Genomic DNA, 13837 nt, shown 5'->3' on the forward strand with positions numbered 1-13837 from the left:
CCCAATTCAGGCTCCGAGTTGTCAAGATCCTTCTAAACACTCTGCTGTGCACATGCCCTGGTTGTCACGGTTCTTGTCGTCACTACAGCCCAGTCTCACTGAGCAGGCAATCGAGCTTCCAGTTTTGAGGCTGACTGGGGCAGGGAAGGGCCTGCCTCACACACTGGCTTGAGTTTTCCTGGGGCTAGTGGTCTCCCCCACCTACCTCACTTTGTGGCCTCAATTTGGCCACAGGTCTCATAGCCCAGACTCTCAAGGTCACCTGGACCTGTTGGTTGCCCTGCATCCCTGAGGGTTCACCAGCTGAGTGGGAGACACAGGTGGTGGGACAGATTCTCTGGTTTCCATAGAAACAGCCCCAACCTTACCACAGGGTGTCAAACGTCTTCCTCAGACTCAGGAAGAAGAGCCCGTGCCCTGGAAGAGAGGGCTTCCCTCTCACCAGGGCATTCCCTGTCTTGATGGTGTCACTCCTGGATAGCACAGTTTCGGTGAGGAGCATATTCATCTTTAAGCTCCTATAAAGCAGCTACTATCATCTGTTTTCCCACTGTAAGTAGCACAGTGCTTTGCCCATGGGACCTCAGAGAAGCTTGAACTGAGGGAGTTCACTCGTCCCAGACATTTAGGCCCAGAGTGATGCAGGATGTGGTAAAGGACAGAGAGGATGCTGAGAGAAACAGTGCAGCCCTTTCCTGAGAGGAAGACGCAATTGTGTGGCTGCACCAGCAATCGATGTCTGGGACTCGAATTCTAAAGCCGCCGTATACCACACTGCAAATCTGAAAAAGTGGCTAAACTCTTTGTGCATCAGTTTCTCCATCCCCAGCAAAATGAGGGCAAAATACCTACCTCTGACTTTCCTGGATTGTGGTCAGAATGAAAGTTATTTTGACAAAGGGACCAGAGGATAAAGTCTGGAGAAACTTTAGTGACCTAGAGGGCAGACAGGGATCACTCACCCATCTGGGGAGCACAGCCCTGGGAGACTTACTGTGCTTCTGCAGCTCGGTGGCCAGGGAGTAGGCAGCAGCTTCGGATACAAGGAATTCCTCCATGAGGGCTTGGAAGTCCTGCTTGCTTTGTGCCAGCTGTGAACGCAATTCCTGGTTGGACTCCTGGAGGGTCACCTCTGCCCTCGGATCAGACAAAGCGTGAGGACACACGGCCATGGTGATGTTGGCAGAAGAGGTAGAGCCAGAGACTGGGCAGAGAAACCCAAACATATAATGAGTGAAAAACAAGCAAAGACAAAACGGTTTCACCAGGCCAGAGGGGTGTTTACACAGGAATCCTTGACTTACCGTTGGGGACAACTAGATCAACACTCCACAACAGCTGAGGGTCCGGAACTGCCAAAACAAGGTTCAAGATGACAGAGCTCAGAGCCACAGGCACCGCCTGCAGCTCAGAGTCAGACAGGAGTGATGGAGAGAGGCCCCAGCACGCCGGTTAATGGTCTGGCGTTGCAATAACAGAATTGGAAGGTGGAGGTGTCATGGAATCTTAGGAGCCCCTGCCTTCCAGTTGCCTAGGCCCTGCTGCTACCCCAGGCTGCCCGGCCTTTGCTGAAGGCCACTGCTGATGGGCATCACCCCAAAGCAGCTGTCTACTCTCGTGGTGACGCTACCGACCTGTCTCTTTCCAGAAAATATCTAAGCATAGTTCTCAGTGCCCATTCCTGTGTGCATCTCAAAACAGAAAGAGAAACCAGTGTCCCAACAAAGTTTGTCTTCTGAAGCACCGTCACGAAGTCACCCCACTTTCTCTCTAAATGTAAACCGATCTTAAGGTTTTCCCATACGTGAAAGATGGCAAACTTGTAGACTCTCATGCTGCTATTCGCTGGGCTTTCTCCAGTTTTTTCTACATCCATTAAAAGGGACAAAAGCAGAGTGTAATACTAAGTGAATGAATACTTCGTTAAAAAATTATTCTCTGTCCTGACTCACAATACTCCTCTTGCTGCATCCCTGTGTTGTGTCGACTTCTTGCCCCTCACTAGGGCAGCATGTTCGCTTATCTTCAAACTTAAGTCAGTGTGACATCTCTACCTCCTAAAATCCTTCTCTATGTGTGGGCCGCTTTTGTGGTTGTTACTTTTTAAGTGTCTGTAAACACTATCTTTCCTACTTGTTGGTTCCGGATATCCACATATTATGCCTTCTAGTCCCACAAGAGCTCTTTTCCAGCTCTGAAAATGATTACAGTGGTTTATGAGTATATCCTGAATACACGTAGTGGCCCTTTCTTTTGCAAACACTTGTCAACCTGATGCTATTTCTTGTCGTCATTCAGTTCACTCACGTTTGGAACAGATCAGGGATGCGGAGCAGTGTTGATGGATTGTTGCTGGACAGATCCCTTCGAGCTGTCGTCATGCTACTGACCTGCGGTTATATTCCTCTACCAGAACGTGGAATTTCAAGGTCACGGTTCAGGGATGGTTGATGACCCACAGTGTTATGTGTGTGATGGGGTTCAGTGACAGAGAAGCTGAGGTTGACAAGAGAGGCACAGGCAGGCAGGGGAAAGTGGTGCCCTGAATGCCCTGCTCACTTTCTTGTCATCTCTTCCCACCCGGGTCTTGTGAAGAGGAGACCTGGGAGACCCCCTGTGGCATTGGTCTCTTCAGTTTAGCTGCTGCACTCGCCCGAGCTGAGGGCGCGATGGGTCTGGCCATGTACCACCGAGCTTTCATGTCAAGGTAAAGGACAGAGGACCGCATCAACCGCTTTTGAGGCTCATCTCCTCCCCACGCCACGCCATCCTCCAACGACACTGTGGAATGCTATTGGTGTGTCAGAGCCATGAAAAGCTTTAAAGAAATCTCTCTTTTGGTGTCAGTTGGATGTGACATTCTTTTCTTTATGTCTCAAAGTCTGTGGTCTAGTGGGCCCAACTGTCCTGAACTGGAATGGACTTGCCAACTTTCTGGTGTTTTGTTAGGTGGCTAGAATATTTATAAGATTTTCTGAGTTCAAACCTCACTGTTGAAGTTTGAATGAAGAATGACAGGACTTACTTTGTAAAGTGAGAGACTCAGAGAAGATTGGTCTCATCGATGAGCAGAAAGAGTAAATTTCACTTCTACTCAAAGCACGCTAGAATTTGAAATTATGGCTCTCACTGTTGTCAAGGTGGAGTGCCGGGTGCCTGAGGCGTATGTCCCTAAGGCCTCATGTCTATGCTATAAAATGGATGAAGTTAAAATGCAGTCAGATGGCCCAGGTCCCCTTCCATTCTAGAGTCCTCCAACAGTTTCTCCCCTGCTTTAGCGACTTGATTGAAAGTATCCTTGTTGTTCTGCTCTGTCCTGCTTTTGTCTTTTGCATAAAAGTTATACAGCTCCATGTTTCCTACCCCCAGGTCAATCATTATAATAAGCACCTGCATGCAAAGCAGTCCTGAGACAAAAGAAACAAAGCTGGAGGTATGGTACTCCCTGATTTCAAAATATACTACAAGCTCTATTAATCAAAACATTATGGGGCCAGCCCGTTGGCACGCAGAGTGCTTTGAGCTCACATGTGCCACTTCAGCGGCCCAGGGTTCGCCAGTTCGGATAGCGGGTGTGGACCTACTCACTGCTTAACAAGTCATGCTGTGGCACCGGTCCTATAGAAAAGAAAATAGAGGAAGATGTGCATGGATGTCAGCTCAGGCCCAATCTTCCACAGCAAAAAGGTGAAGATTGGTGGCAGATGTTAGAAGAGGACTAAACTTCCTCAAAAAAAAAATCATGATACTGGAAAGAAAACAGACACAAAGATCAATAGAACTGGAGCTCGATCCAAGATGGCGCCATGAGTAGTCCTCTTTGTCTCTCCCCCTTCGAGTCTACAATTATTTGGACACTTATCGCTTAACAAAGGATATCAAGACTGCATCTCAGGACGTCTGAGAGACCCACGCGACTATACATCGAAAGGCGGACGGACTTTCCTCCAGGAGGATGTGGAAATAGGTGAAAACTCTCCGACCCCGACCCAACAGCCTAGTACCTGCAAGCGGCTTTCTTCCAACGGATGCCCCCAGAAGATCAACACACATCTAGGGCAGGAGCGAGCACACAACAGAGGAGCGACGGTGGAAACAGGTGACCAGAACCCTACCTAAACCTCCTGCCGTTACTCCTAAAGGCAGAGGGAAACTTTGGAGTTGCACACCTGGGCCAGCGGGGAGAGTCTCTCCCCGCCATTGGCGGGGAGATCCCGCCTGGTGCTCATGGCGCCCGGAGGGTCCCAGAGAGAGTCTCTGAGGGTACGGAGGTCCCCCGGCTGCCACTGCCTGCACGGTGGGGCTAGGGAGTGCCGGAGATCTCCGAGCAGACTGGGGCTGGGTGAAGCTCCAGGGGCCGGCTCTGCGCCCTGGAGGGGAAGCTCTGGAGTTCTGCCTGGGCAGCAGACAGGGCTCTCTGTCTGCCATTAGTGGAGGGGCCATGCCCAGCATTCACAACTCCGGGAAAGTCCCGGAGAGAACCCCAGAGGGCGAAGTGACCTCCAGCTGCCATTGCCCGCCCCGTGGGGCTAGGGATTGCTGGAGATCTTGGAGAGGACTGGGGCTGGGTGAAGCTCCAGAGGCCGGCTCCGCGGCCCGGAGGGGAAGCTCCAGAGTTCTGCCCGGGCAGCAGACAAAACTCTCTGCTATTAGCGGAGGGGCCACGCCCAGCATCCACAATACTGGGAGGGTCCCGGAGAGGAGAATATCAGGCAGGGCAGCAGCTGACCAGCTACCACTGAAATCAGGATCTCTGGCTATCCCCCAAGACAGGGCAAAGGGCTCCCCGAGTTCCTGGGGAACAGGACTGGGGCTGGGGGGAGTTCCAGCGACCCAGCTCCATAGCCTAGGGGGAAACCCTACAGGCTCACAGCAGCCTCAGGGAAAGCCTCTGCACAGCACTAGTAGAAAGCACCCATCCGGCAGCCACAAGGCTGGAAGAACCTGGGACAAAAGCAGCATAGCTAGGTGAACTAACCACAGACTGTAGAAGATGCCAATAGCTCTCCTGCAACCCATAGTGGACAAGTGAGATTTTGTGGGTGCTGACAGCGACGGAGTGACAAATATAAGTGATCCCACCCCTGGCCGCTGAAAAAGCCCATAACACCGTTGCAGACACCAAGGAGGGAGCACGTCTACGTGGGCTGCAACAGTAGGCACCAGCAGCCTGAAGCCCCCCGAGACAGCCCCCAAGGCAGAGGAGGGAATCCAAAGGACCACTGTGACTACGAGGAGGGGCCCAGGCCCAGTTAGCAACTGCAGATAGGGTTCCTGGTTGGTGCAGTATAAACAGCTGCTCCCCCACCGCAGCAGCAGAAACAAGTGAAAGGAGCAACTAAACTCTATCTCTATGCGGAGGCACAAATCAACAACATCAAGCAATATGAAAAAATACATTAAATCTCCAGAACAGAAAGAAAATAACAAACACACAGAAAACAATCCCAAAGAAAATGAGATATATAACCTAAATGATGATGACTTCAAAACAGCCATCATTAAAATACTCAATGAGTTAAGAGAGAATTCTGACCGACAACTCAACGAGTTCAGGAGCTATGTCACAAAAGAGTTTGATACGATAAAGAAGAACCAAACAGAAATACTGGAAATGAAGAACACAATAGAGGAGATTAAGAAAAATCTACATGCTCTGAACAGTAGGGCCGATAATATGGAGGAAAGAATTAGCAATTTGGAAGATGGCAATATAGAATTGCTGAAGGCAGAGGAGGAGAGAGAAGTAAGACTAAAAAGAAATGAAGAAACTCTCCGAGAATTATCAGACACAATTAGGAGATGCAACGTAAGGATTATAGGTATACCAGAGGGAGAAGAGAAGGAGAAAGGGGCAGAAAACCTATTCAAAGAAATAATGGCTGAGAACTTCCCAAATCTGGTGAGGGAGATGGATCTTCAGGTGACAGAAGCCAATAGATCTCCAAACTTTATCAATGCAAGAAGACCAACTCCACGGCATATAGTAGTGAAGCTAGCAAAAGTCAACGACAAGGAGAAAATACTAAGGACAGCCAGGCAAAAGAAACTAGCCTACAAAGGAACCCCCATCAGGCTATCAGCAGATTTCTCAGCAGAAACTTTACAGGCGAGAAGAGAGTGGAATGATATATTCAAAAATCTGAAGGACAAAAATCTACAGCCGAGAAGTCTCTACCCAGCGAAAATATCCTTCAAATACGATGGAGAAATAAAAACTTTCCCAGATAAACAAAAATTAAGGGAGTTCATTGCCACAAAACCTCCTCTTCAGGAAATCCTCAGGAATACCCTCATTCCTGAAAAATCCAAAAAAGGAAAGGGGCTACAAAACCAAGAGCAGAGGAGATAAGTAGAAGGACAACAACAGAGAGTAGCAGCTCTACTTCAGAACAGATTAAACCATGGGACGAGAAACAAAGGAAACTGAAGAAAACCGGAAAACAAGACACAAAATGGTAGTGGTAGGCCCCCACATCTCAATAATCACTCTAAATGTAAATGGATTGAACTCCCCAATCAAAAGACACAGAGTGGCAGGATGGATCAAAGAACAAGATCCAACAATATGCTGCCTCCAGGAAACACACCTCAGCCCCAAAGACAAACACAGACTCAGAGTGAAGGGATGGAGAACAATACTCCAAGCTAATAATGAACAAAAGAAAGCAGGTGTCGCTATACTAATATCAGACAAGGTAGATTTCAAAGCAAAACAGATAAAGAAAGACAAAGAGGGACAGTATATAATGATAAAAGGGACTCTCCACCAAGAAGACATAACACTTATAAATATATACGCACCCAACACAGGAGCACCAAAATTTGTAAAGCAACTCTTAATAGAACTAAAAGAAGACATCAACAACAATACAATAATAGTAGGGGACCTCAACACACCATTAACACCAATGGACAGAACATCCAGACAGAAAATCAACAGGGAAATAATAGAAGTAAATGAAAAATTAGACCAGATGGACTTAATGGATATATAGAGAACACTTCATCCAAAAACAGCAGGTTACACATTCTTCTCAAGTGCACATGGAACATTCTCAAGGATTGACCATATTTTGGGAAACAAAGCAAACATCAATAAATACAAGAGAGTTGAAATAATATCAAGCATCTTTTCTGATTATAATGCTATGAAACTAGAAATCAACTACAAGAAAAAAGCAGAGAAAGGTGCAAAAATGTGGAGACTAAACAACACGCTTCTGAACAAACAATGGATCATTGAAGAAATTAAAGAAGAAGTCAAATATTATCTGGAGACAAATCAAAATGATAACACGACATACCAAACCATTTGGGATGCAGCAAAAGCAGTCCTAAGAGGGAAATTCATCGCAATACAGGCTCACCTCACTAAACAAGAAAAAGCTCACGTAAGCAACCTCAAACGACACCTAACAGAACTAGAGAAAGAAGAACAAGCAAAGCCCAGAGTCAGTAGAAGGAGGGAAATAATAAAAATAAGAGCAGAAATAAACGATATTGAAACAAAAAAGACAATAGAAAGGATCAATGAAACAAAGAGTTGGTTCTTCGAAAGAATTAACAAAATTGACAAACCCTTAGCCAGACTCACCAAGAAAAGAAGAGAGAAATCGCAAATAAATAAAATTAGGAATGAGAGAGGAGAAATCACAACAGATACCAATGAAATACAAGAGATCATAAGAGAATACTATGAAAAACTATATGCCAACAAATTGAACAACCTGGAAGAAATGGACAAATTCCTAGACTCCTACAATCTCCCCAAACTGAATCAGGAAGAAATGGAGAATCTGAATAGGCCAATGACAAGTATGGAAATAGAAACGGTAATCAAAAACCTCCCCAAAAATAAGAGTCCAGGACCAGACGGCTTCTCTGGAGAATTCTACCAAACATTCAAAGAAGACTTAATACCTATTCTTCTCAAACTGTTCCAGAAAATTGAGAAAGATGCAGTACTCCCTAACACATTCTATGAAGCCAACATCACTCTGATCCCCAAACCTGACAAGGACAACACAAAGAAGGAGAACTACAGGCCGATATCACTGATGAACATAGATGCAAAAATCCTCAACAAAATTTTGGCAAACCGAATACAGCAATACATCAAAAAGATTATACACCATGATCAAGTGGGATTTATACAAGGGACACAGGGATGGTTCAACATCCGCAGGTCAATCAACGTGATACACTACATCAACAAAATGAAACACAAAAACCACATGATCATCTCAATAGATGCAGAGAAAGCATTCGACAAGATCCAACACCCATTTATGATAAAAACCCTCAATAAAATGGGTATAGAAGGAAAGTACCTCAACATAATAAAGGCCATATATGACAGACCCACAGCCAACATCATACTCAATGGACAAAAACTGAAAGCCATCCCTCTGAGGACAGGAACAAGACAAGCGTGCCCACTTTCACCACTCCTATTCAACATAGTACTGGAGGTGCTGGCCAGAGCAATTCGGCAGGAAAAAGAAATAAAAGGAATCCAAATAGGTAACGAAGAAGTAAAACTCTCGCTGTTTGCAGACGACATGATCTTATATATAGAAAACCCCAAAGAATCCATAGAAAATCTATTAGAAATAATCAACAACTACAGCAAAGTAGCAGGGTATAAAATTAATGTGCATAAATCAGTAGCATTTCTATACACTAACAATGAACTAACAGAAAAAAAACTCAAGAACTCAATCCCATTCACAATCGCAACGAAAAGAATAAAATACCTTGGGATAAACTTAACCAAGGAAGTGAAGGATCTATACAATGAAAACGACAAGACTTTCTTGAAAGAAATTGACGATGACATAAAGAGATGAAAAGACATTCCATGCACATGGATTGGAAGAATAAACATAGTTAAAATGTCCATACTACCTAAAGCAATCTACACATTCAATGCTATCCCAATCAGAATCCCAAGAACATTCTTCACAGAAATTGAACAAACAATCCTAAAATTCATATGGGGCAACAAAAGACAGCAAATTGCTAAAGCAATCCTGAGCAAGAAAAACAAAGCCGGCGGAATCACAATCCCCGATTTCAAAACATACTACAAAGCTACAGTGATCAAAACAGCATGGTACTGGTACAAAAACAGGTCCACAGATCAATGGAACAGAATTGAAAGCCCAGAGATAAAACCACACATCTATGGACAGCTAATCTTCGACAAAGGAGCAGAGGGCCTACAATGGAGAAAAGAAAGTCTCTTCAACAAATGGTGCTGGGAAAACTGGACAGCCACATGCAAAAGATTGAAAATTGACCATTCTTTTTCACCACACACCAAAATAAACTCAAAATGGATCAAAGACCTAAAGATTAGGCCTGAGACAATAAGTCTTTTGGAAGAGAATATAGGCAGTACACTCTTTGACACCAGTTTCAAAAGAATCTTTTCAGACACTATAACTCCTCAGTTGAGGGAAACGATAGAAAGAATAAACAAATGGGACTTCATCAGACTAAAGAGCTTCTTCAAGGCAAGGGAAAATAGGATTGAAATAAAAAAACAGCTCACTAATTGGGAAAAAATATTTAAAAGCCACTTATCCAACAAAGGGTTAATCTCCATAATATACAAAGAACTCACACTGCTTAACAACAAAAAAACAAACAACCCGATCAAAAAATGGGCAGAGGACATGAACAGACATTTCTCAAAAGAAGATATGAATATGGCCAATAGACACATGAAAAGATGTTCATCATCGCTAATCATCAGGGAAATGCAAATCAAAACTACACTAAGATATCACCTTACACCCGTTAGATTGGCAAAAACATCCAAAACCAAGAGCGACAAATGTTGCAGAGGTTGTGGAGAAAAAGGAACCCTCATACACTGTTGGTGGGAATGCAAACTGGTACAGCCACTGTGGAAAACACTATGGAGATTTCTCAAAAAGTTACAAATAGAAATACCCCATGACCCAGCCATCCCATTACTGTATCTATACTAAGAACCTGAAATCAGAAATCTCAAGAGTCCGTTGCACCCCTATGTTCATCGCAGCATTATTTACAATAGCCAAGACGTGGAACCAACCTACATGCCCAGAAACTGATGATTGGATAAAGAAGATGTGGTATATATACACAATGGAATACTACTCAGCCATAAAAAAAGACAAAATTGGCCCATTCACAGCAACGTGGATGGACCTTGAGGGTATTATGTTAAGCGAAATAAGCCAGTCAGAGAAAGATGAACTCTATATGACTCCACTCATAGGTGGAAGTTAGTATATTGATAAGCAGATCTGATCGGTGATTACCAGGGAAAAGGGGGGGTGGGGGGAGGGCATAAAGGGGGAAGTGGTGTACCCACAACATGACTAACAAAAATGTACAACTGAAATCTCACAAGGTTGTAATCTACCATAACATTAATAAAAAATAAAAATAAAAAAAAAGATCAATGGAACGGAATGGAGAGCACAGAAATAAACCCTCACATCTATGGACAGCTAATCTTTGACAAAAGAGCCAAGAACGTACAGTGGGGAAAGGAATGTCTCTTCAATAAATGTTAATGGGAAATTGGACAGCCACATGCAAAAGAATGAAAGTAGACCATTATCTTACACGACACAGAAAATTAACTCAAAATGCATTAAGGACTGGAATGTAAGACCTGAAACCAGAAAATTAGAAGAAAACATAGGCAGTGCACTCTTTGACATTGGTCTTCACAGTATCCTTTGGATTATCATGTCTCCTCAGGCAAGGGAAACAGAAGCAAGAAGAAACAAATGGGACTACGTCAAACAAGACTTCTTAACTCACGGTGGAGAACGACTTGATCAGCACTCCACAACAGCTGAGGGTCCGGAACTGCCAAAACAAGGTTCAAGATGACAGAGCTCAGAGCCACAGGCACCGCCTGCAGCTCAGAGTCAGACAGGAGTGATGGAGAGAGGCCCCAGCGCGCCAGTTAACGGTCTGGCGTTGCAATAACAGAATTGGAAGGTGGAGGTGTCATGGAATCTTAGGAGCCCCTGCCTTCCAGTTGCCTAGGCCCTGCTGCTACCCCAGGCTGCCCGGCCTTTTATGAAGGCCACTGCTGATGGGCATCACCCCAAAGCAGCTGTCTACTCTCGTGGTGACGCTACCGACCTGTCTCTTTCCAGAAAATATCTAAGCATAGTTCTCAGTGCCCATTCCTGTGTGCATCTCAAAACAGAAAGAGAAACCAGTGTCCCAACAAAGTTTGTCTTCTGAAGCACCGTCACGAAGTCACCCCACTTTCTCTCTAAATGTAAACCGATCTTAAGGTTTTCCCATACGTGAAAGATGGCAAACTTGTAGACTCTCATGCTGCTATTCGCTGGGCTTTCTCCAGTTTTTTCTACATCCATTAAAAGGGACAAAAGCAGAGTGTAATACTAAGTGAATGAATACTTCGTTAAAAAATTATTCTCTGTCCTGACTCACAATACTCCTCTTGCTGCATCCCTGTGTTGTGTCGACTTCTTGCCCCTCACTAGGGCAGCATGTTCGCTTATCTTCAAACTTAAGTCAGTGTGACATCTCTACCTCCTAAAATCCTTCTCTATGTGTGGGCCGCTTTTGTGGTTGTTACTTTTTAAGTGTCTGTAAACACTATCTTTCCTACTTGTTGGTTCCGGATATCCACATATTATGCCTTCTAGTCCCACAAGAGCTCTTTTCCAGCTCTGAAAATGATTACAGTGGTTTATGAGTATATCCTGAATACACGTAGTGGCCCTTTCTTTTGCAAACACTTGTCAACCTGATGCTATTTCTTGTCGTCATTCAGTTCACTCACGTTTGGAACAGATCAGGGATGCGGAGCAGTGTTGATGGATTGTTGCTGGACAGATCCCTTCGAGCTGTCGTCATGCTACTGACCTGCGGTTATATTCCTCTACCAGAACGTGGAATTTCAAGGTCACGGTTCAGGGATGGTTGATGACCCACAGTGTTATGTGTGTGATGGGGTTCAGTGACAGAGAAGCTGAGGTTGACAAGAGAGGCACAGGCAGGCAGGGGAAAGTGGTGCCCTGAATGCCCTGCTCACTTTCTTGTCATCTCTTCCCACCCGGGTCTTGTGAAGAGGAGACCTGGGAGACCCCCTGTGGCATTGGTCTCTTCAGTTTAGCTGCTGCACTCGCCCGAGCTGAGGGCGCGATGGGTCTGGCCATGTACCACCGAGCTTTCATGTCAAGGTAAAGGACAGAGGACCGCATCAACCGCTTTTGAGGCTCATCTCCTCCCCACGCCACGCCATCCTCCAACGACACTGTGGAATGCTATTGGTGTGTCAGAGCCATGAAAAGCTTTAAAGAAATCTCTCTTTTGGTGTCAGTTGGATGTGACATTCTTTTCTTTATGTCTCAAAGTCTGTGGTCTAGTGGGCCCAACTGTCCTGAACTGGAATGGACTTGCCAACTTTCTGGTGTTTTGTTAGGTGGCTAGAATATTTATAAGATTTTCTGAGTTCAAACCTCACTGTTGAAGTTTGAATGAAGAATGACAGGACTTACTTTGTAAAGTGAGAGACTCAGAGAAGATTGGTCTCATCGATGAGCAGAAAGAGTAAATTTCACTTCTACTCAAAGCACGCTAGAATTTGAAATTATGGCTCTCACTGTTGTCAAGGTGGAGTGCCGGGTGCCTGAGGCGTATGTCCCTAAGGCCTCATGTCTATGCTATAAAATGGATGAAGTTAAAATGCAGTCAGATGGCCCAGGTCCCCTTCCATTCTAGAGTCCTCCAACAGTTTCTCCCCTGCTTTAGCGACTTGATTGAAAGTATCCTTGTTGTTCTGCTCTGTCCTGCTTTTGTCTTTTGCATAAAAGTTATACAGCTCCATGTTTCCTACCCCCAGGTCAATCATTATAATAAGCACCTGCATCCAAAGCAGTCCTGAGACAAAAGAAACAAAGCTGGAGGCATGGTACTCCCTGATTTCAAAATATACTACAAGCTCTATTAATCAAAACATTATGGGGCCAGCCCGTTGGCACGCAGAGTGCTTTGAGCTCACATGTGCCACTTCAGCGGCCCAGGGTTCGCCAGTTCGGATAGCGGGTGTGGACCTACTCACTGCTTAACAAGTCATGCTGTGGCACCGGTCCTACAGAAAAGAAAATAGAGGAAGATGTGCATGGATGTCAGCTCAGGCCCAATCTTCCACAGCAAAAAGGTGAAGATTGGTGGCAGATGTTAGATGAGGACTAAACTTCCTCAAAAAAAAAAATCATGATACTGGAAAGAAAACAGACACAAAGATCAATGGAACTGAATGGAGAGCACAGAAATAAACCCTCACATCTCTGGACAGCTAATCTTTGACAAAAGAGCCTAGAACGTACAGTGGGGAAGGAACATCTCTTCAATAAATGTTAATGGGAAATTGGACAGCCACATGCAAAAGAATGAAAGTAGACCATTATCTTACACGACACAGAAAATTAACTCAAAATGCATTAAGGACTGGAATGTAAGACCTGAAACCAGAAAATTAGAAGAAAACATAGGCAGTGCACTCTTTGACATTGGTCTTCACAGTATCCTTTGGATTATCATGTCTCCTCAGGCAAGGGAAACAGAAGCAAGAAGAAACAAATGGGACTACGTCAAACAAGACTTCTTAACTCACGGTGGAGAACGACTTGATCAGCACTCCACAACAGCTGAGGGTCTGGAACTGCCAAACAAGGTTCAAGATGACAGAGCTCAGAGCCACAGGCACCGCCTGTAACTCAGAGTCAGACAGGAGTGATGGAGAGAGGACTCAGTTCGCCAGTTAACGGTCTGGTGTTACAATAAT

General features: G+C 44.9%; 1 protein-coding gene across 2 annotated transcripts in view; it reads right to left on the reverse strand.

Moving 5' to 3' along the window:
• Positions 1-13837, reverse strand: part of LOC138915106 (neuroblastoma breakpoint family member 6-like) — a 35454-nt gene extending 21617 nt beyond the window's left edge. Inside the window, exons 1-3 of one of the 2 annotated variants that reach the window (XM_070266907.1) lie at positions 13667-13837; positions 1305-1352; positions 995-1204 (exon numbers count right to left, since the gene is read on the reverse strand). In XM_070266907.1, coding sequence (XP_070123008.1) covers positions 995-1172 — 178 coding nt within the window. In that variant the 5' untranslated portion in view covers positions 1173-1204; positions 1305-1352; positions 13667-13837. Of the gene's footprint in view, positions 1-994; positions 1205-1304; positions 1353-10827; positions 11070-13666 lie in introns of those variants that run through there. The other variant, XM_070266906.1, reaches the window with a different exon arrangement.

Source organism: Equus caballus, chromosome 5 (genome assembly GCF_041296265.1).
Source record: "Equus caballus isolate H_3958 breed thoroughbred chromosome 5, TB-T2T, whole genome shotgun sequence".
In the NCBI taxonomy this organism is placed as follows: domain Eukaryota; kingdom Metazoa; phylum Chordata; class Mammalia; order Perissodactyla; family Equidae; genus Equus; species Equus caballus.